This window comes from Lissotriton vulgaris, chromosome 5, assembly GCF_964263255.1.
Source record: "Lissotriton vulgaris chromosome 5, aLisVul1.2, whole genome shotgun sequence".
NCBI lineage: Eukaryota > Metazoa > Chordata > Amphibia > Caudata > Salamandridae > Lissotriton > Lissotriton vulgaris.
The window spans coordinates 1,900,558,214-1,900,580,909 of NC_141693.1; the positions used below are offsets into that span (position 1 = coordinate 1,900,558,214).

The window sequence follows — 22,696 nt, forward strand, 5'->3', positions numbered from 1 at the left end:
ACCACTCTGCAGCTTGCAACCACTCTGCATCTTGCACACATACACACAGGAAAACACAACTCACAGGCAATACTTTACTGCTGATCAGTATACAACCAGACTCGCTACAAATGTTGCTCGTTTAACAACGGATCCTTTCTTACAACACACACTCCGTTCACACCACTTCGCCACACCACAACAAAGTTTTTCATACACACATTCACGGATCAAGGGGACTTTCACACACACACTCTATTACGTCTCCTTGGGTTGCATTTTGACGCACACACAACACATACTAAATTACATGCACACCCAAAAAAGAAAAATGACAGCAAGTTCGAGGCACAGGAGGGATGGCTAGCTTTACTTTCAAAAGACTTGTGTCAAAACGAAAAAAAAAAAACCCATTCAGCTGGCCTACTATTTCCCCACATCCCTCTACAGCGTGATACGATCACACTCCCACAACCTCCATCACGCACCATCACTCAGCAACACACCCTCACACACAACCTCAACAGCCTCACCCTCACACACACTCAATCACCCTCACCCACTCACCATCACACACCATCACTCAACACCCCCAAACCCTCCCACCCCCTCACACCCCCTCACCCTCACAAACACTCCCCCTCACCCACAGTCACACACTCAACCTTCAAACTCGCACACCCTCACTCACCTTGACACCCTCACAACACTCAGCCTCACTCACGCTCAAACTATCACCTTCACTCACCCACACCTATCATCACACACTATCACATCCCATTACCCTCACCTTCACACACCCTCACACCATCACCCTCACACCCACACTCATACTCACACCGTCACCCTCACTCACCCTCACACAACATCACACACCCCCTAAAAATCACATCCAATCACCCTCACACCGTCCAAGTCCACCCTCACAACCCTCAAACCCTCACTCATACTCACATCGTCATCCTCACTCACCCTCACACACCATCACACACACTCACACCCCCTGACCCTCACATCCACTCACCCTCACACTGTCAAAGACAACACTCCAACTACACCATAAAAGTACAATACCACACTACAACTCTACACTCCAACTACAACTCCACCCTCAAACTCCACACAAAAATAACGTTAGTCAACATTTACACTCACCCCCTCATCCTCACACACACACTCACAACACTCACACCCTCACTCATACTAAAACAGTGACCCTCAATCACTCTCTCACACCATCACGCACCCTCAAACACCCAAAGACTCACATCCACTCACCCTCACACTCACACAGTCCAAGTCCACCCTCCAACTACACCCTATACCTACAATACCACCCTACAACTCTACACTCCAACTACAACTCTACTCTCCAAATCCACACATAAATAACGTAAGGCAACATTTATTTTAATACGTAAAATTCGGATTACACACTTGTAGCTATTAAAACATTAAAACTTAATGCAACTCAAGGACAGTGCAGCAATTAATACACAAAAATAAAGAAAGGGATTGTAAAATAAAACAGTTCTTTAACAAAGATCATAAATGCACACAAAATAGACAAACATATGAATACACAGCAAAAAATACAACAATTTTTAAGTGGACAAAGTGAGCTAAAGGAAAAAAATTCACAACAGAAAGCACTTACTAAAGTAAGGGAAAATAAACAAGTAAACAATGCCAGAAATAATCAAAAACACAAACAAAATGCGTCATCACAAAAGCACAAGACTCTGGTGTTGCTCTGACTGATGCTGCTGTTGCACGAAGTGTTTTGGTGGTGCTAAGTGCACAACCACAGGAAAACCGTACACCAAAACAGCATCAAACAACATCAAAAGAGCACTACTCAACAACACAACAGCCAACGCCCCTTGCCCACGCAGCTGTTCACAAAAAATTAGGGAAGTACAGAAAATACAAAAACATCCTAAGACGTCTACCCTTATGCCCATAAATTAAAAGCAACACCCTTATTCTCACTGTTGCATACATCAAAGATAGTTCACATACACATTCTGATCTAACACATACTAAGCTACAAAACACAAAACACGTTTGGGGAAGAAAATAGACTGCATACAGTACTACAAATTTACACATACTGTGGCAAACTCCAAAAGGCTCACATGCACTCACACCGTCAAAGTCCAGCCTCCAACTACACCCTATAACTACAATACGACTCTCCAACTCTACACTCCAAATACAACTCCAGCCTCCAACTGTACACATAAATATCGTTAAGCAACTATTTGAATTATACGTAAAAGGAGGATTACACACTTGCAGCTAGTCCAAAATGCAAACTTAAAGCAACGCAAGGAGGGTGCAGCTATTAATACACAAATATGCAAACAGGGATTGGAAAATAAAACAATTCTTTCACAAAACGCATAAAATACACATATTACATCACTGTACATCCTCTTAATACATTGCTAGGGAAAATAAATTCAGCAAATACACAAAGTTTCCTTTAATACATCGAGTACCTCAATAACATATAATCCGGCTACTTCAGCATCACAGGAAAAAAACAATGCAAACACAACATACATAAATATATTATAAACTAAATAGCACTTCAAAGTTCAAATAACAGCTCTTGTACGGCAAATAACAAACACCAGCAAAAAATACATTACATTACAGTTTTAGAAAACCTATGCATTACATATCGACAATTGAAAACAAGACTTTAATTTACATTACATTACAAACATTTACAAATATTACGATCGAAAAAAAAAAAGTTATAGAAACACACTCCTATTCAGTCGTTAACTTAAAGATAGTATAGATACTACATTACATTACATAAAAAAACACTTTGGAATACATTCTTACATGTCAAACGACGCAGCAACAGCACAGGAACAAGAACACGCCTTCCGCGCACCAACATTCTCGATCTTCTGGGGAATTCCACCGTTAACGTAAGCAAATCGGAACGCAACGTCAAAAACGTCGCGCTCCGATTGGCTAGAAATAAACGTCAAGGAAACGTAAACACTCACAACACAAAAATAAACTAGAACGCTAACGTAGGGAATGTCAAGGTGACGCATTGCGTCAGCCATTTTTAAAATAATAAAATTAATACGGGACTCCACAGACACCTAAAACACACATAACACCACACAGTAATTAAAAAACATACACAGTTCTATTACATACAAAAATACACATAAGGCAGGACAATTACAAAGGGAACATCTATCACGTTTTTTTTACACGACACATAATAAATAATTAATATTAACATACACACACTCATAACATCACCCTCACACACCAAAACTCTCACACTCCTTCACACACCCTCAATCACCCTGACACAACATCACCCTCACACACCATCACACACCTTCAGCCTCACACCCACTCACACCCCCTCACACTCACACACACTCACGCACCCTCACTCCGCTCAAAAAATAACACCCCTCACAACAAGCTCACTCACTACACCCGACAGCCGCACCCACTCACACCCCTCACACTCTCTCACCATCAACACCCCTCAGCCTCACACAGCCTTACCCTCTCCCCTCACCCTCACACACCCTCAATCACCCTCACACCATCACCCTCACACACCCTAACTCTCACCCTCAACAACTCACACACACTCACACTCCTTCGCTCACCCTCACCCTCACACCCCATCACCCTCACACACCCTCACTCCCATCACAACATCACACCCCTCACAACACTCTCACACTCACTACACCTCACACACTCACCCTCAAAAACCCTCACACCCCCTCACACCCCCTCAAACCCCCTCAAACCCCCTCACTCACACTCACAATCACTCACACTCACAATCACTCACAATCACTCACACTCAGCCTCACACACCCTCACGCTCACACACCGTCACACACCCTCTGCCTAACAACACCTCTCACCCTCACTCACCCTCACACACACTCACACACCGTCACACACCCGAAACCTCACACCCCCTCACTCACCCTCACACTCACACACCCCCTCACCCTCAAACACCTTCCACTCACACACACACGCTCCCCTAAAACCCATCACAACACTCTCACACTCACTACACCTCACACACTCTCAGCCGCAAACAACCTCACTCATCCTCACCCTCACACACACTCACACCCCCTCACCCTCACACCCCATCACACACACACGCTCACTCCCCTCACCCTCACAACAACACCCTCACACCCCCTCACTCACACACACTCACACTGACTCACACTCACACACCCTCACACACCCTCTGCGTAACAACACCTCTCACACCCTCACTCACACTCACGCACCATCACACACCCAAAGCCTCACACCCCCTCACTCACCCCCTCACTCACCCTCACACACACACCCCCTCACACACACCCCCTCACCCTCAAACACATGACATTCACACACACACACCCTCCCCTGACACCCGTCACAACACTCTCACACTCACTACACCTCGCACACTCACCATCAAACACCCTCCCACACACTCACCCACGCTCAGCCTTGCAACTTGTCACAATAAACACGCCTCACACTCACACCCTTACCATCATCCCCTCAGCCTCATTCACATTCAATCAACATCACAACACCTAACTCTCAGACTCACCCACTCACACACAATCACACTCCCTAACTCACCCTCACACACCCTCAGCCTCACACCGTCACACACCCTCACTAAACATCAAACACCCTCACTCACCCTCACACACCCAGCCCAACACACAACGTCACATACACTCAGCCTCACAAACACTCACTCAACTTCACCATCACACACACTCACACCCCCTCACACTCACACTCCCTCACACTCACAACACTCATGCTCACACCCCTCACACTCACATTCCTCACTCTCACACCCCTCACCCTCACACCACTCAAGCCACAGATGGGTGTGCGATGGGAGGACGCTCAGCTTGCAGGGCTGTGCTTCTATCCCCTGCTGCACTCTCCTGCTCTCTAGAAATGTGGCATAACAACATAAGCTGCCATCAAAGTCACGTCAATACAAATCATGTGGCATTCCAAATGCTATAGGTGTCACATTCAAAAAAATTAAAACTATTGGCATTGTAAATGACTAATCTATCAATGTAGCTATTTGGAAAAACTACACACAAAAAAAAAAAAATTACAATACCAATAGCTCCCACGTTTCTAATGCGAGACCTATTGCATTTCCAATGCTTGTTATATATAACCTTGTGTGGAGTTTCCTTTGTGGTGGGCCTTGGGTGTTGTTGCTGGGTGCGTGTGCAAACACTTAACCTACATAGCCTCCAAGTTTAGCATTGCTGCTCGCGTCACGTTACCTAGAGGGTGAGCAGGGGTTATCTTGGCGTGTAACTTAGGAATGGTGGTCTCTGACTGACTTTGGCGCGAGCCCTGGCCAGCCGGGGATCCCTTTCTAACCGGGAGGCAGACGTAGAGGGTGGGAGGGATAAAGGGAGGGAAATTGAGGGAAAGGGAGTGAGAGGGAAGGAAAGGGAGGGAGGGGGCGGAGAGAGGGAGGGAGGGAGTGAGATGGAGAGGGAGTGAGATGGATAGGGAGTGAGATGGAGAGGGAGTGAGATGGAGAGGGAGTGAGAAGGGGAGGGAGTGAGAAGGGGAGGGAGTGAGAAGGGGAGGGAGTGAGAAGGGGGAGGGAGTGAGATGGGGGAGGGAGTGAGATGGGGGAGGGAGTGAGATGGGGGAGAGGGAGTGAGATGGGGGGGAGGGAGTGAGATGGGGGGGAGGGAGTGAGATGGGGGGGAGGGAGTGAGATGGGGGGGGGGGAGGGAGGGAGATGGGGGGGGGGGAGGGAGGGAGATGGGGGGGGGGGAGGGAGGGAGATGGGGGGGGAGGGAGGGAGATGGGGGGGGGAGGGAGGGAGATGGGGGGGGAGGGAGGGAGATTGGGGGGGGGAGGGAGGGAGATTGGGGGGGGAGGGAGGGAGATTGGGGGGGGGGAGGGAGGGAGATTGGGGGGGGGGAGGGAGGGAGATGGGGGGGGGAGATGGGGGGGGGGGGGAGGGAGGGAGATATGGGGGGGGGAGGGAGGGAGATATGGGGGGGGGGAGGGAGGGAGATGGAGGGAGATATGGAGAGGGAGTGAGATGGAGAGGGAGTGAGATGGAGAGGGAGTGAGATGGAGAGGGAGTGAGATGGAGAGGGAGTGAGATGGAGAGGGAGTGAGATGGAGAGGGAGAGATGGAGAGGGAGGGAGTGAGAGGGAGGGAGTGAGAGGGAGAGGGAGGGAGTGAGAGGGAGTGAGAGGAAAGGGATGGAGCTGGAGAGGGAGAGGGAGGGAGACTGAGAGGGAGAGGGAGGGAGACTGAGAGGGAGAGGGAGGGAGACTGAGTGAGAGGGAGCGAAAGGGAGGGAGACAGGGAGTCAAAGGGAGGGAGAGAGAGAGACAGAGGGAGAGAGGGAGGGAGTGAGAGAGAGTGAGACGGTCAGAGGGAGTGAGATAGAGGGAGACGGGAGAGTGGGAGGGAGAGAGGGAGAATGAGAGAGGGAGGGAGATGGAGAGGAAGGGAGTGAGATGGAGGGAGATGGAGAGGAAGGGAGTGAGATGGATGGATGGATGGAGGGAGGGAGTGAGAGGGAGGGAGAGATGGAGAGGGAGGGAGTGAGAGGGAGGGAGTGAGTGAGAGGGAGGGAGATGGAGAGGGAGGGAGTGAGAGGGAGGGAGATGGAGAGGGAGGGAGTGCGAGGGAGGGAGATGGAGAGGAGGGAGTAAGATGGAGGGAGATGGAGAGGGAGTGAGAGGGAGGGAGATGGAGAGATGGGGAGGGAGTGGGAGGGAGATGGAGATGGAGATGGAGATGGAGAGGGAGTGAGAGGAAAGGGATGGAGCTGGAGAGGGAGGGAGACTGAGAGGGATGGAGCGGGAGAGGGAGGGAGACAGAGGGAGAGAGGGCGGGAGAGGGAGAGGGAGGGAGACAGAGGGAGAGAGGGCGGGAGAGGGAGAGGGAGGGAGACAGAGGGAGAGAGGGCGGGAGAGAGAGAGGGCGGGAGACTGAGTGAGAGGGAGGGAAAGGGAGTGGGAGGGAAAGGGAGGGAGACAGGGAGTCGGAGGGAGAGAGAGAGACAGAGAGACAGAGGGAGAGAGGGAGTGAGAGAGAGTGAGACGGTCAGAGGGAGTGAGATAGAGGGAGACAGGAGAGTGGGAGGGAGAGAGGGAGAATGAGAGAGAGGGAGGGAGACCGAGAGAGAAATAGAGAGAGAGAGATGTTTGCGCCGGGTCTGGTGGCTCAGTGGACAAAGGCGTCCGCTGCAGGGACCTGTGATCAACCTCCTGGTCAGTTTTTTTTTTTTGTCGCTCTAGCTCCGCCCCCTCCCCCACTGACCCCGCCCCCACCAGTGCGGCCCTTGGACACAAACCAAACAGTAAATTAGGCCCCCGAGAGAGAGTTTGTGAGTACCCATGATATATATACATACATACACAACAGAAAACACTGACCGAGGATTCTTCTTCAATACCTGTTTGTTTATTTCAGGATCACATTGCAACAAACGAGTAGATGGCAGCCATCGTTTTTGAAAACTGGGCATTTTAAAAACACTATGATTTTTGGTCGTGATTCTAAAACAAACAAAAAAAGAATGGACTCCACGTGGCAGAAGGGAATTTGTGTTTGAGTACAGAAGCAGAGCGGTGGCCTATAGGGCATGGTTTAAAAAAGTTCAGTTTTTAAGATACTGTAAATCAGGCATATGGCTTTATTCACTTACAGCTAGCGAATATCCTATTTTTTAAAGTAGTAGCATTGTCTAAGCTTTCAAAGCTAGTAGCAATAGTTATGTACCTCAGTTCTCGTGCTTCAGATGTGCTCAAATCCTATAATTATGATTAATTTACTTTTAATAAAATTTAACATCTGCCAAATATGGGAGATTCATGTACTTAGATCACACTTCAAGGAAATATTCAGAATGTGTTGCTTTCAGCAAAGAAAGCCTTTGTTCCAAGATGGCTTCTATGTCCACCAATAGTCCCTGCCAACTACTGAAAGCAATGCTTGTCAGGCATTTAAGTGATAACACTTCCGAATGATCAGCATAACAGCCTATTGAATGAGGCAAATGTTTACTCACTTGAAGCCTCCTGCATGACTAAATACACTTTTACAATAGTAGTAACTGATAAACACTAAATACCAGCCAATCCATACCTAAAAAGGAACACAACTTGTTTCCTGTCCCTATCGGTGATGCAAAATAAACCGCAGATAATTTGCTAATGCTTGTTTTCAACCCTAGTATATTTTGAGCCAGCACCAGGAGGATGATCTTTGATTTCTGCAACAATAGTTCTGCTTATGGAAGTGTCTTATCTGCATGATATAACTACTATCATCTTATTCTTGTCTGGCAGGAGAACAGAAGCCTCACTATCAAACTGCGGAAACGCAAAACAGACAAGAAGGTGGAGTGGTCGAGTGACACCGTGGATAATGAGCACCTAGGCCGAAGGTCCTCCAAATGTGAGTTTTGTGTCCAGCTTCATGCCTGCTGAGAATATGCAACATACTGTAAAAGCAGTTGAGTCACTTGTTTTACATATTTGGGATTTGGCCACATGAGTACAAAGCACCCCATAGATAAACATGGTATACTTGCACTGTATGGTGTAAGGATCACAGGTGCACAACTTGTTTTCACTGTCAGGTGATCGCTACGTAGATGGGTCCAAACATAGCAAATAGAGGACTCGGCTATGATCCACCTCTGCAACTAACTTGGTGTGGAGGTATCAAAAGTAACATTATAGTGCTTTGACTCCTGTCATACCTCTCAATAATATAGCCATGTCCACAATGGTTAGTCTAGTTTGGATTTCAAAGATTTCCATTTAAATTGCCATACTTGTCTTTCACACCTGTTCATTGCCCAAAAGCTTCATATCGCACCAGTAGCTCAATTGTACCATTAACAACATTTCTTAATCCCCTTGAGGGAACATATCTGCTGTGTTCCATTAAGCCGGTGGGTGGGGTGGCATGTTAGGTATGCACGTGGGGCTGTAGGTGTCATCAGAGTTTAATCTGTATATTTTTTATAACAAAGAAAGTATGTTCCTGGGCCCAAGGTGTTTAACACTGGTCCACTGCAGCTGGCACAGCCCAAATGTCACTTTAAACATAAGGTTTGGAAAAATCTGAGTTTTTGTTGTTGATATATTGAAAATGTAATGCTCCCCTAATGAACTTTGCTTACAAATACAGCGCCGAAAAAGCACCGGAAAACACAGACCCAAATTAAGCACTAAATGTCAAGGGTGCATGGAAGAGTCACTTTAACTCCCAAGAACTTGCTGCATTTAGCTTTGTGACATTTTGGGTACTGCCCACAGACAGGTGGTGATCATGTTTATTGAAAATGGTGGTGATAATAGACGAGGAAATGGAGATGACTGATATTACTGTACGTTTTAGAACCATCCCGTATGGATACAAGGTATGCTTTGGCAATTGTGATTGGTGTAGATGCTGCCTACACTGACCATGTCTCATCCTCTTTAAGGAGCCCAGTCTTATCCTAGAGCTTGGTAGAGGAAATCAACATTTTACTGCTTGCTTGGAGCTGGGCTATGCCCTCCACCTCCTGCCTGTCCTACAAATTCCAGGGCAAAGAGCCACCTGCTGTTTTTCTAGCAGGCCGAGGAGGCATGATTTTATTCACTGCAGAGTGGGCGTGACTTGACGCCGATGTGAGGGAAAGCAGATCTCGGAGCTCCGTCTGTGGCTCCACCCTATCCCCACCCCACCCCCATCACCGATCCTGAAATACTGAAGTGGCCCCATGTCGCACAACTGGTTGCGGAAAGCCTGGTGACTATACCGGTTTGCTATGGGGTGCATTGGGGACACTACAAGGGTAAACACAGCAGTAAAACACCCTGGTCATGCTTTTGCCCCTGCGTTGCTAAGATGGCGGCTGTGCGCTGAGGCGGAGGTTTCCCTTGGCTGGGGCGGCGGGAGCTCTGCGATCTACTCCTGAGCGATTATATCGGGAATCCACACACAGCCCGTGGCGTTAAATTAGAAGCAACGATCCAGGAGGGGAGAGCTGGAAGGACGGGATCGTCTGCATATCTTAGAGCAGGGTTATGCTCTCAAGATGGTGACCCCGGTAAAGCTGGGCCACAGTGCTAAGGTCGCTGGGCACTACAGGGACTGCTGGCTGGTGAAACGTGTGCCTTGTGCCTGGATCGGCCATATTGCGAGGTGAGGTGACAACTGGACTGACCCCACAGGGTTCCAACAGGGGTATGGGAACGCTGCGGACGAAGGCCAGATAGAGGGTGGAAGATGAGAAACTGCTGATTTGCACGAAGTGTTAGCTGGGGAACCAATCAACGGTGTGGGACTGCTTTGTGCCTATCGGCGACTTAATTAAGGCCCACTGCGCACAAGCTATGTAACGCACGATAGTGCCTCTTCTCAATAACGGCCTGGCTCACACTGCACAGCAGAGTGGAAGAACTCAAGGCGGCTTTGCTGAGGTTGCTGTATTATCTTCTGATCGATGAAGGCGGACGCTGCGGAATAGGGAGACGACCGTTCCTACGCAGGGCTCCTGAACCTCCATAAGCCTTTCCGGGCGACCTACGAGGGCTACGGGCCACCATTGCGGAATTTAAGATTGGGAGAATATTCAAAAGAAAGGGCCTCGAGGCCCTGCGAGTGGAGGCAGCGGAGCAGCATACAGAGCAGCATACAGAGGATTAAGAGTATGCGCCAGGGAAACAGACAGAGTGCCTCTGGAGACCCTACCTTACCCGACATCATGCAGGCCATTACCTCATCAAGAGAAGTGCTGGAGACAAAAAGAGGATCAATAGGGACGGATCTCACCTTGCTCAAAAATGACCAACGTTAACTTAAAGTAAGAGTGACCTTCAATGAGAAAGCTATGAAGGAAGTCCCGGAGGCGGTTTCTACATTACAGCTCACTTTGAAAACTGTGGTAACCAGGGTCAGGGTGGTGGAACTGAGAGCAGAAGACAGCGCAGTGCGCTCACTTAGAATTAACCTGCGCAGAGTGGGGGTTCCAGAACGAAAAGAGGGGCTTGTTGCTTTCCAATTCTTGGAAACCTGGCTAAAGGCAGAGATGGCCCCGGAGGGTCGCTCCCCCTTCTATGCACTAGAACATGACCATAGTTCTCGCTTGGCCGCCCAAGCTTGGAGCCCCTCCCTGCCCGTTGGTAACGAGACTGCTTCACTATCGTGACCGAGACCATATTCTGCAACGCACATGGAAGAAACAGGACTTGCAGATTGGAAACAGTAAAGTGATGACTTTCCCGGATTTCACCAGGGCGATACAGGGACACAGCGCCTCCTTCCTGCCAGTCAAGCGGAAACTACGCCAGATGGGGGTCTTCTACGCTATGTTGTTCCCGGCACGCCTCCGGGTGATTTAACTCTGAGACTCATTTCTTTCTCACCCCACATGATGCATGGGAATGGCTAGAGATTAGACGGAATGCTGAAACTCGTACCTAATCACAGGGCTCATCCCAGCGAGAGCTGAACACTCCTCCGTCTCTTCCGAGGGCTCCTTCTCCGAAGGGGAGCCAGCTAGAGCGAGACAAAGCTGTGAATGCGGTGGCAGAGATTAGCCAGGGAGACACAAGCCTGAACGGAAATACTAGTAAACATGACATGGGCGGCTCCTGGAGGTCGGGTCGAGCAGCGTGCATGGGAGTCAGATAATGAACTTGCAGACATAATCTAAAGCCCGCACATCAGGTCTTATGAAAAGGGGTTACTTGTTATTGGGAAATTACCTTGAATAAGGCCTGCGCCTAATTGTGGCAACCTGGGGACACTGTCGGAGAAGATTGGGCCACCATCTGAACTAAGAGAGGGGGAGGGGGAGGGGGGAGATCTGGGTCCCACAGGGTCGGCTTGAGCCCTGCCACCTGTTATGAATAGCTGTTCATGCGCATTAGTTTGGATAGGACCTTGTTTGTTTATACCTGTCCTGGGTAGGGGGAGTTGGGGAGTTCCTATTGTTGAGGGAATGGGGGGTGGGTCCAGGCATCTCGTTAGGGGGAGGGCCATTCCAGGGTAGGACGCAGCTTACACAATGGGACCCGCCATAGGTATTAACTGTATCCCTTGGAACGTTAGGGGGATGCACACCATGAACCAGCAGCATAAAATACATGTATATTTGATTAGGAGAGGGGTACAGATTACGCTATTGCAGGAAACTCATTTATCGCAGAAAGACGGAGTAGCATTACAGTGACGATGAATGAGGGGGCAGGTGTTTTATACTACATACTCCGCCTTTGCCAGGAGACTCTGATCTGGGTACGGGCGAGTGTCCCATTCTGGTGTTTTTGCCAAATAATAGATCCAGAGGACAGATTTGTGGTCATTTCGGGGAGACTGAACGTAAGGAATATAGCAGTAGGGAGTACTAACATGGATCAGCCTGCATTTCTAGCACACCTCTCACAGACACTGGCATCGGAGTTAACTGGCTCCGTGCTAATGGGGCGAGATTTTAATAGCGCTACCGATGTCAGTTTAGACCGATCCCACCCGCTGCTTCCTGTCGCTCCCACACACAGAATTGCTGAGGCTCAACCGGAATGGCAGAACCACTGGGGACTGCCGGACACCTGGAGAGCTCAACAGCCGGGGGAGAGGGACTATACCTATTTTTCTGCCCTACACGATTTACACGTTCGCGTAGACTCGATCCTGTGCTCCCTGGATGTTCATGGAGGGGTCACCCTGAGTGAATACTTGACTAGGAAGATTTCTGATCATAACCCTTTGCTTCTGTCCTTAGACTGGGTACGAACTCTGCATACAGTGCCTAGCTGGAGGTCGAGGCCGGACGTGTTGGAGGACCAGGTGATTCGGGCCACGATACATACTGCTATTGAGGATTATTTCCTCGCAAATGCCAACACAGCGATCAGCCCACTTAGTGAATGGGATGCTTTTAAAACCATTATTAGGGGCTGTGGCATTGGTGAAGTGGTGGGGGTTCGGAAGGTCCTCCTGCGGATGTACAGAACGCAGAACAGCGGCTTAAGGAGGTAGAGAAGGAGAGACCGGAGAGGGTGGATAAACAAACTGATCTCCTAGTGGCCAGGGAAACCATGGTGAAGCAGATAGAAAAGTTGTTTTGATTAAAGGGCTTACATAGTTAGGGCTCATGCTGAAAGAGATACATTTGGAGCGTTGCTCGCTTGGCTGGCCAACCCAGCACGCAGAGGGGGCGACGATCCTGGAACTGCAGGGGCGGAATGACTAGGTTTATTATCAATCTGACCTGTACCAGAGTAAGCTCTACCCAATCGTACTAGAGGAGGCAGAATTCCTAGAGGACGTAGAACTTGCTCAGATTGATGGTGAAGCTACGGAGGTCCTAGGGAGGGAAGTCCACATCGGAGAGATACGGAGTGCCATCAAGTACATGGCCAGGAATAAGACACCAGGGACAGATGGGCTCCTCTTTGAGTTTTACTCAACGTATGCAGACATATTTGCCCCCCCCCCCCCACTTGATGGCCCTGTATAATAAAGCGAAACATGATGGCTACCTACCTGCTTCAATGAGAGAAGCGATAATCATTCCTCTTTGAAAACCTGCCAAACCAGCTTGGGACCGCACTGCATATAGGCCCCTTGCCATGCTTAAATGGACTATAAGCTTTTGAGTCGCACATTGGCGAGCGGACTGATGGGCCACATGTCCACGCTTGTACAGGAAGATCAGGCGGGCTTTATTCCATCCAGGAATACAGCGATAAATATACGCAGACTACTACGAATCTTGGATGCGACCACGTACAACAAAGATGAGGCATGCATTTTATCAATCGACATTAAAAAAGCCTTTGATAGCCTCGAGTGGCCATATTTTTTTAGAGTCCTGAGAGCTTACGGGCTGGGAGTAGGTTTCGTAGCTTGGACGGCAATTCTGAATGAAAATTCTACTGCTAGAGTTCGGACGGGAGGGCTGATTCGGATGCCTGTGAAGTGAGCAGGGGAACGAGACAAGGTTATCCGTTGTCTCCCCTCTTGTTGGCGTTGGCGGTGGAACCTTGGCCGTACATGCTAGATCAGGCCGCAAGCTATCCAGGATTAGAGGTGATGGGGCAGCTCCACTTTATAGCATTATATGCGGATGAGCTCCTGATTTTTCTGTCTAACTCGGGGAAGGCCTTACGAGGAGCCAAAAATCTGCTGAGTAAACTGGGAAGAGTTATGGGACTTAAGGTAAACTGGACTAAGACCAGCCTCTTCCCTGCACTCTCGAAGAGAGTTGGCCCACAAGAAACAGCAGGGTTGGTGTGCGAAAACAGACGTCTGACTTATCTGGGGGTTAAAATTTATCACATCCCTGCAGAAGGCAACTTAGGACGAGCGATATGAGGAACCAAAAGTGATTTTGAGTTCTGGGGGACCCTACAGCTGTCTGTGGCAGGTAGGGTGGCACTATTAAAGATGGTTACGCTGCCTAGATTGCTCTGTTATTTCGGCTTGCTGCCACTGTGGATACTGCACAGACTTTTTGCTCAACTCAACACTCTGATCACAGGGTTTTTGTGGGGCACCGGGAGTCAGAGTGGGGCTCGCCACCATCATGAGAACCAGGGCGGAAGGAGGCTTCACGGTGCCGGATTTCGAAGCCTATTACCATGCAGCGCAATTGCAGTGGTTTTACGAAGTGAATGGCCGGTCGACTCCGAACGCAGAGGGCCTTGGGGGCTCGTTCCAGATTTGAGGCTGCTATCTTGTGTGCTGCTACGCCTCCCTTTGAGAGATGGGGTGGTCCCATCGGATCTATGGGCAGTATACCGTTGTTGGAATCTGGCCTATGGACGGGCGTAGATAAGATCCTCTTACACACCAGAGATCCCGCTGTTGGTCTGCGAGGCGGGATCAGTCCCCACCTCATGGTGGGGACTGGCATAGGCTACGGACGTGGGAAGAGGCGGGTATCTCTACTATTGGAGATCTGTTTGGGGACAATACCTTGCTTCCTTTTAATGATCTGTTGGAACGATACGATCCCCCAAGAGGGACTGCCTTTTACATGCTGCCCTGACAGCCGCTATCCGTAAACAGTGGAGGGAGGGACTGGCAGAGCCTTCGACCTTCCTGGCTTGTCCGTATATAGGGATAACAGCTGGAACGATTAAGGTGGTCACGTGCCTATATCTGCGCTTCATGCAGGAAACACGACCACCCCTGACAGCCCTACGTCTTAAATGGGCAGAGGACTTAGGCGAGACTATCAATGAGAAACCATGGGGAGAATTGGTGGAAAGCGTGTTGAAAAGTTCCAGAAATGCACGCTTCCAGCTGATTGACTTTGTCCTTCACAGGGCATACCTGATCCCGCGAAAGATTAGTGAATACTTTGGGGCTCGGCCCGTCTCCCCGAGGTGTAACCTGGAAAATGCAGGGGTTTTACATAAGTTTTGGGACTGCCCACTTTAAGGAGAGTTCTGGAGAGGGGTGACAACTAGCTTAATGGACACGACAGAACGCGACATATCGCTGACACCAGGGTGCTGCCTTCTACATTGTTTCCCTCATACGGCCAGGAATAAGGTAACTAGCAAATTTTATAGACTTGGGGTTGGTGTTGGCCAAACAAGAACTTACTAGCCACTGGAAGGCGAAAAATGTCCCTAGCGTGCTGCGATGGACAAGGGAGTTTGTAAAGTGGGCAGACTGTGAAGGGATCTTAAGGCCCGAAGAACTGGGAAGCAGCAAGGGCGTGGGTGGCATTAGTGGAGATATTAAAACAGCCTCATGAAGATAACGATATAGCCCCTGACGGTGCAGACCCAGTTGTGGGAAAGTGAGCACTTGTTTCCTTGACAATCCGGACGGATGCCCGCCAGCTTGAGCTGCCTGATGGGGTTCCTGCTCTGCGTAGCCCCAGCGGGGAACAGAATCACCTGGAATAGCATGCCTGGTGTCCCATTGGACTGATTAGCGATACCGTGCAGGACGGCAGGTGAAAGCGGCATGACTGGGGGTGAGGTGGATAGATATTAGGGGTTACTTGAGTGGCAGAATGTTGAGTTGGTACACGTCTACTATGGGCGGCACTAAACCCGGCAGGTCCGAAGAATTTAGCCTGTACTAGAGGATTCACCATTGCCGTGCGCTAGAGAAGGACTAATGCCTCCTCATGGAGAGACAACCAGAGATTAGCATGTGTAAACAGGGCAGAATGTACGCTGGAACTGGACTGTAATTACAGTATTGTTTCTGAGATGTGATTGATTGCTTGATTACAAATTCATAAAAATCTTTTTATATATAAATAAAGAATCTCCAGTGCCGTGCAGAAAAGTCCACTTGGGCATTGAGTAGCATACACAACACCCCCTCCCCCCCTCCACCCCCCCCCATTATTTATCTTTCATGGGGCCATTGAAGTTGAAATGCTGTGCCCCTCCCCTAGAGTGCCATGCAAACCTCAGACTTGAACTAAAATTGGCTTTCAATCAGTCGGTTGACATACAATGAAAAGAAATATATTTTTTTAAGTATGAAGGAATCTTTTTTTTAAGCAATTATTTTAGTAGAAATGTAGTAATAGCACATTTCATTCATAAATACAATGTATGCAGATGGCCAGTTTGTCACCCACATAATTTGAAGTGAACTGAGGTAAAGTGTTGGGTTGCCACGTTTACTTCCATAATAGTCATTATAGCAAATGATACCATCTGAAGTTATGGTAGCTGAAATCTTACGGATGCATTTTTACATTACAAATAAAAATAAGATTGTATCTATATCTATCATCACTGTTCTGAATTAAAAAAGACTGAGCTGAAATCCTCTTCTACTGTAGTGCATTAAAACATGAGATGGATTGATCTATCTAATGTAATTGTCATGCAAAAAAGCTGCTGTTGAAAGCGGAAGAACAAAATATGGATATTATTTTAACTAATCACTTGAGTAGGACTAGTTTTAATGCACTAGATTAGAAGATGATTTCAGCTCTTCTCCTCAGTCCATCTGTCTTTTTAATTCCTAATGGCACCGTATGCCTACACCTACATTATCGTACCTAAAATAGGCAAGAATTAGAACAGTGATATTGTTAAACTAATACTTGTTTTTGGTACATTACACCACAGGGTTTCTTTTACCTTGGAATTGGGACACTTGACACTCTTATCTGTTTTTTAGGTCTCGCCTACGCAGCACGCGCTGCATAGGAAAAAGACCTTTGGAAACTGATTCAGTTTAGCAGTCAAACGCGTGCACGCATTTAATTGCTTTGAATGGCAGCGCGTGAATGTTTGGCGATTCCCTTGCGAGAGCGAGCTTTCAAACCATCTGTTTGTAATGAACAGATGGTTCCTGCTCGCTCCCGAAAGGGAAACGGGCACAGGCCCCCTGCTGCCTCTTGTCAAACTTGTTTTTTTTACTTTGAGCTTGAGGCGCGCGCGCTTGTTTTATGTAGTTTACATTTTTCTCTTACCAAAGCGCACAAGCAGTGAATACAGGGCTGTGGAGGGCAAAGCGTGGGGCAAGATGCCATCTGAAGCCAAGGGGGCAGGTGGAGGGGGGCGAAATGTTACTACTGCTGCCTCAATTTGGTTACTCTAGTAGTGTCACAGGCTCGTAATTTCATCTGAGCTGCGTTTACAAACATGCTGGTTTCACGTCTGGTTTCTGCAGACCATAATGACTAACACTCACTATTTACCCTGTAAGGCAGTCTATCTTTAATATAATAGCAAAGGACATGGAGGGTCAGTGAACAGGATGGATTCACACAACCGGGTTTTTCTTTCACATACTACTGGATATTAGGTACAACAACACTACGTTGCCCTCACAGCAAGTTAAGCCGCAATAGTAATAACAAGAGCTAAGGCACCTGAACTTTGTGTCTAGAAATCCCTTCCCAGCTAGATTGTTGTCTCTGATCGCAGAGACTGCCAATACAGTGGTTAATCTTGATTTCATTAAAGACTAACGGAGGCTAACATTATGCAAATACTTAGCCCGTAAAGAATGTTATTACATCACAATAAATAGAACATTAACAACATCATAAGAAGACAGTGCACACTCCCATCTTATTTTTAGGCTGCAATGAGACAGGCGTACAAAGTGGCATTCCAGTTGCTCCTAAACATTGTTATCTAAGGAGAAAATAAAAAACATTGTTTAGTGAAAAGGTATAGAGACGGATTATACTAAATAGATGATAATGCACAATACGTTAAGTGTAGAGAAATACAATATCAGCATAATCAAGATAAATAGTACCAGACCCAAACCTCTCAAGGAGAGGAAGGTGGGACAAAATCAGCCTCAGTTAGTCTTTAATGAAATCAAGATTCTCTCTGCATAATAATTGGAGAATCATCATTTCATTACAAGACCGGAGGCTATCATTATGCATTTTTAAAGCCATGTAGAGTTACACTGCTAACATGCTCTATTGGTCTCAAATAGAACTTTGAGCAGGTATCTGCATTTGACCAATCAGTGGCTATAAGTATTTTGGGCGGGGAACCCCCAGCCCAAAATACTTTTACTATCCATTGCTCCCCTAGCGGACTGAGCTCCAAATCTAGAGAGATGTATGCCAGATTCAAGCATAATCATGCAGACCCATCTGGCATAGTGTGGCTGAAGAAACCGGTCTAAAAGGACTAACATATGACGGGAAAGTTGATCAGTGCCAAAAGGTTCTAAATGTTGAAATTTAATTTTAATAATCACAATTTTTCACACTCCTGAAAAAAAGAATAGAAAATAGATTCTGACATTGTTTTACTTCTGTTCCAAAAATCGAAGTGAACACATTCGAATGAGTAGAACCTATTAGAAAGTTCCAAAGCTTTAATGTCTGAGACCCTTCTACAGGAAATCAGACAAGTCACTATTACAGCTGAGGGAGCGTCGTGTTATTCAAAATTATCGCAGGTTCTAAATTGTTGATTTCCAAAGTTTTTTTATTGAAGTCAAGTTCTTCAAATGTTGGCGACAGTTTTTCATCAAAATCAATGGTTCCAAATGAATCCAAAAGCATAAAGTGTACAGAACACAATACAGCCAACGCTTTTCATCTGGAAACGGACATCATCAGGGCTCCAAGAACAATAACTAAATGCAAGCAAAATCAATGCTGATCCGTATCTCTGTACCTTACAGCAGCAACCTCCGGCCTCCCAATAAAAGTGTGAAAATCTCAGAAAAGAAACACTTGACTTGGCAAAGAGGAGGCCATTTTTATGTTCAAAAAAGTCCCATAAATTCTATATTATAATAATGTGCACTGCAATCAGACCTGGATACAAGAATAAGTTCTATCTTTTCAAAGTAGAATATCTACTCAGATGCATGTAGAGAAACACCAGCTACCAGTTCAAATACAATAATCAACACAATTCCTCAAACAATCAAATATTCTTCTGTGCCTTATTAAACACGGGGATTCTCCCAAGCTTGATCCAGACCGGCGACACTGGGCATTCCCGAATCCACGACAAGAGTCATCCATTTCATGGAGATCCTTTTAAGGGAGAGTAAATAGTTAACAGGCCAGGAAAGAAAGAGATTGAAAACTAGGTTAACGTCCCTAAGGGATTTGTAACAAGCCTTAGGCGGTCTCCTTAATCTAATAACCTTCATAACCCTTTTGATTAAAGGGTTTCTACCAATCTCAAGATTATTAATCCAGGCATGGACTGACGAAATTGCTGATCTGTAGCAGTTGATAGTTCTATAGGAGAGACCTGACTCAAAGAGATGGGCAAGATAATTAGCTACCTGTTGTAGATAGCTCTGTGAGGGATCCAGATGCCTTTCCATGCATTAAACGGATGTACGTTGTTACAACGCATGCTTTTACCACGCATGCTGTAACAACGCAAGTTTTAAAACGCATTCCATTACAACGCATTACACTGGGGGGTGCTTATTTTAATTTACTATTCCAACACCAGTCCCCGTGGACACTAGGGAAGGTGTTGGATAGTAAATTAAAACTATTCCCTATCCTAGAGCGCCCCCCAGTGTAATGTGTTGTAATGGTTTTCGTTTTAAAGTCTGCGTTCTACTAGCACTGCGTGCTAAAAGTTGCGTTATAAAGGCTGTTCCCCGCATTAAACAGACCACTTTTTCCAAGCACCCTTGTATCTTTTCCTGGTGCCCATGAATCTTCCGAAAGGCTCTTAGCCTCTCCCGAAAGATAAGAATATCTGCCTGAACCCCTGAAATCCTCCAAGCAAGAAGGTTCATCCTCTCTTCTAGAACAAAAGGATGTTCTTCTCCGTCTGGACCCTAGAGTAGGTCTAAGGTTGATGGGATCAGCCGCTGGAATTCTACAGCTAACTCCAGTACTCCGGGAAACCAAATCTGAGATTTCCAAAAGGGTGTTGAGAGAATGATGGAGCATAACTCCAGTCTCACTTTTCACAACAGTCTCTGAGAAAGGGGTAAAGGCATTACCTTTGATCCCCTCTCAAGATGGGAGAAAGGCATCGACCCCTGACTTATTCAGGTCCGGTCGATAGCTGAAGTATCTCTGAACTTGCTGACTTGGTCTGCTGGCGAACAGGTCTATTTGAACGGGGCCCCATCTTTCCTGAATCAGGGAAAATGCTTTGGAATGAAATTCCCTAGCTAGCGTAATGGAAAGTTTCAATTCTATTAAGGACTCGGAAGCGAGGATTATGCCTTCTTTCTCCACTTTATTAACAGCCGCGAAGATATAAGAAGACTACATTTCCCATGCAACATGGGGAAAGGGTAGTCAAACAAAACTGATGGTAACAACCAATCACATAACATAATCATAATCGGTGTCCAATCAGTGCCCAGATAGGTCTCTATAGTCTCTCAACAGTGTCTTCTCTTCCTCTTTCGGAGCGCGTAGTCCGCTTCTCCTCGCTCTTCAGAAATCCTGTTTGTTGGAATCCGAGCCTGAGGACTAGGAAAACATATTACCACAGAGGCACTGAACAGTCATCACCTGCAAGAGAACAGTGCAAATCCAATCATGAAGATTTAACGAAAATCAAGATACGTAAGCAGATAAATTACTTACTGTCATACGGGAGGGACTTCCTCCAACAGAGAAGGGCGGGATAATCCTCGCCTCAGAGTCCTTAATAAAATTGAAACATTCCGTTACGCTAGCTAGGAAATTTTTCATTCTATGTCAGGACTGGAGGCGAGGATTATGCTTGTTCAAAGCTTGCCCACAAGCAACTGAGCCATGTTCAAGACTGGTTTGAAATAAAACCTCTTGAACGTGGAATCAGAGGACCAGTCCGCAGCATTGAGAATGTCCTTCAAACGGGCTCCTAGACTGAAAGCCTTCGAGGCCATGGCTCCTCTCGCGGAGTGAGCCCCAAACTGAGCAAGGCTAATGCCGGCCTCCTGCATCACCCACCGAACCCATCTGGCGATGGTGGGAGAGGAAACTACCTTAAAGGGCTTCCGAATGGAAATGAGAAGCTGCCTTTCCCCAGGCGGGCGAAGCTCCTCTGTCATCTCCTCGTAAGCCTTGAGGCAACGGACCACACAAAGTTTCGGGGAGTCCGGGAACTCAGGATATGAAATGGATCTGGTATGGCATTTAGTGCGCCTGAGCAACGTGAAAGTCACCCCTTCTGGAGTGAAAATTCTGCTAGTAACGTCTAATGCACGAACGTCTGACACTCTCCTGCAAGAAACGAGACATAGAAGCATGGCCAGTTTTGCCGTCAACTCCTTCCTGGAAAGGTACCTATTCTGTTGCCAAGACAGAAACAAGTTAAGAACCTGGTTAACATCACAGAGCGCGGAGTAGTGCGGCTCCGGAGGAAGGGAGAGGCGAATGCCGCGCAACTAGCGACAAACCAGGGGATGTTCTCCCACAGGAGTGCCATCCACCGGGACATGGCCAGAGGAGACAGCCGACCGGAAGGTATTAACCGATCGATACGCGGGGCCGTCGGAGGCCAACCGAGCTAAGAAATTCACAATGTGGGTAACTTCCGCGGCCACGGGATCAAGACCCCGTCGCATACACCAACGGGTCAATCTGTTCCATGCGGATCTGTACCTTTTAACCGTACTGTCCGCCCATGCCTTAGAGATGAAGGACTCGGACTCCCTGCGAAAGGCCCGAGGCTTCCCATCTACTCCTGAAATCCGCCACGCCATGAGTCTCAGAGTTGCTGGCCACCAGCGGATGAGGAATCCCTGTCTGACTCAACAGGAGAGTTGGAAAGTGGGGGAGTAGGATTGGAAAATCCCAGGAAAGTTCCAGAAGAACCGGAAACCACACTTGGGACCTCCAAAACGGGGTGATGACCACCAGATCTGCGGCTTGCCTGCGAACTTGCGCCGTCAGCCTCGTAATCGTCTCAAAGGGCGGGAATGCATATCCCTTCTCCACACTCCAGTCCTGGATGAAAGCGTCCGTGGCCGCGTCTAGTGGGTCCGGCCGCCAGCTGAAGAACCGCGGAATTTGATGATCCAGCCAGGACCATTGAAAACTGGCCCCAAAGGCCGCTCAGACTCAGAAAAACCGCCGGATACAGACGCCAAAGACTGGAATTCCGAAAATGCAGAGACTGAAAATCTGCTTCCAGATTGTCCTTGCCCGGAAGATACTCCGCTGTGACTGAGACCTGGTTCTCGAGGCAATATTGCCAGAAACTCTGCCAAGTGCGACAGAGCCTT

General features: G+C 47.7%; 1 protein-coding gene across 1 annotated transcript in view; it reads left to right on the forward strand.

Annotated features, from left to right (window-relative positions):
* The window catches only part of PPP1R11 (protein phosphatase 1 regulatory inhibitor subunit 11), an 83,408-nt gene that overhangs the window by 45,485 nt on the left and 15,227 nt on the right, over positions 1 to 22,696 (forward strand). The window contains exon 2 of the mRNA XM_086924461.1: positions 8,371 to 8,479. Coding sequence (XP_086780587.1) covers positions 8,371 to 8,479 — 109 coding nt within the window. The remainder of the gene's footprint in view (positions 1 to 8,370; positions 8,480 to 22,696) is intronic.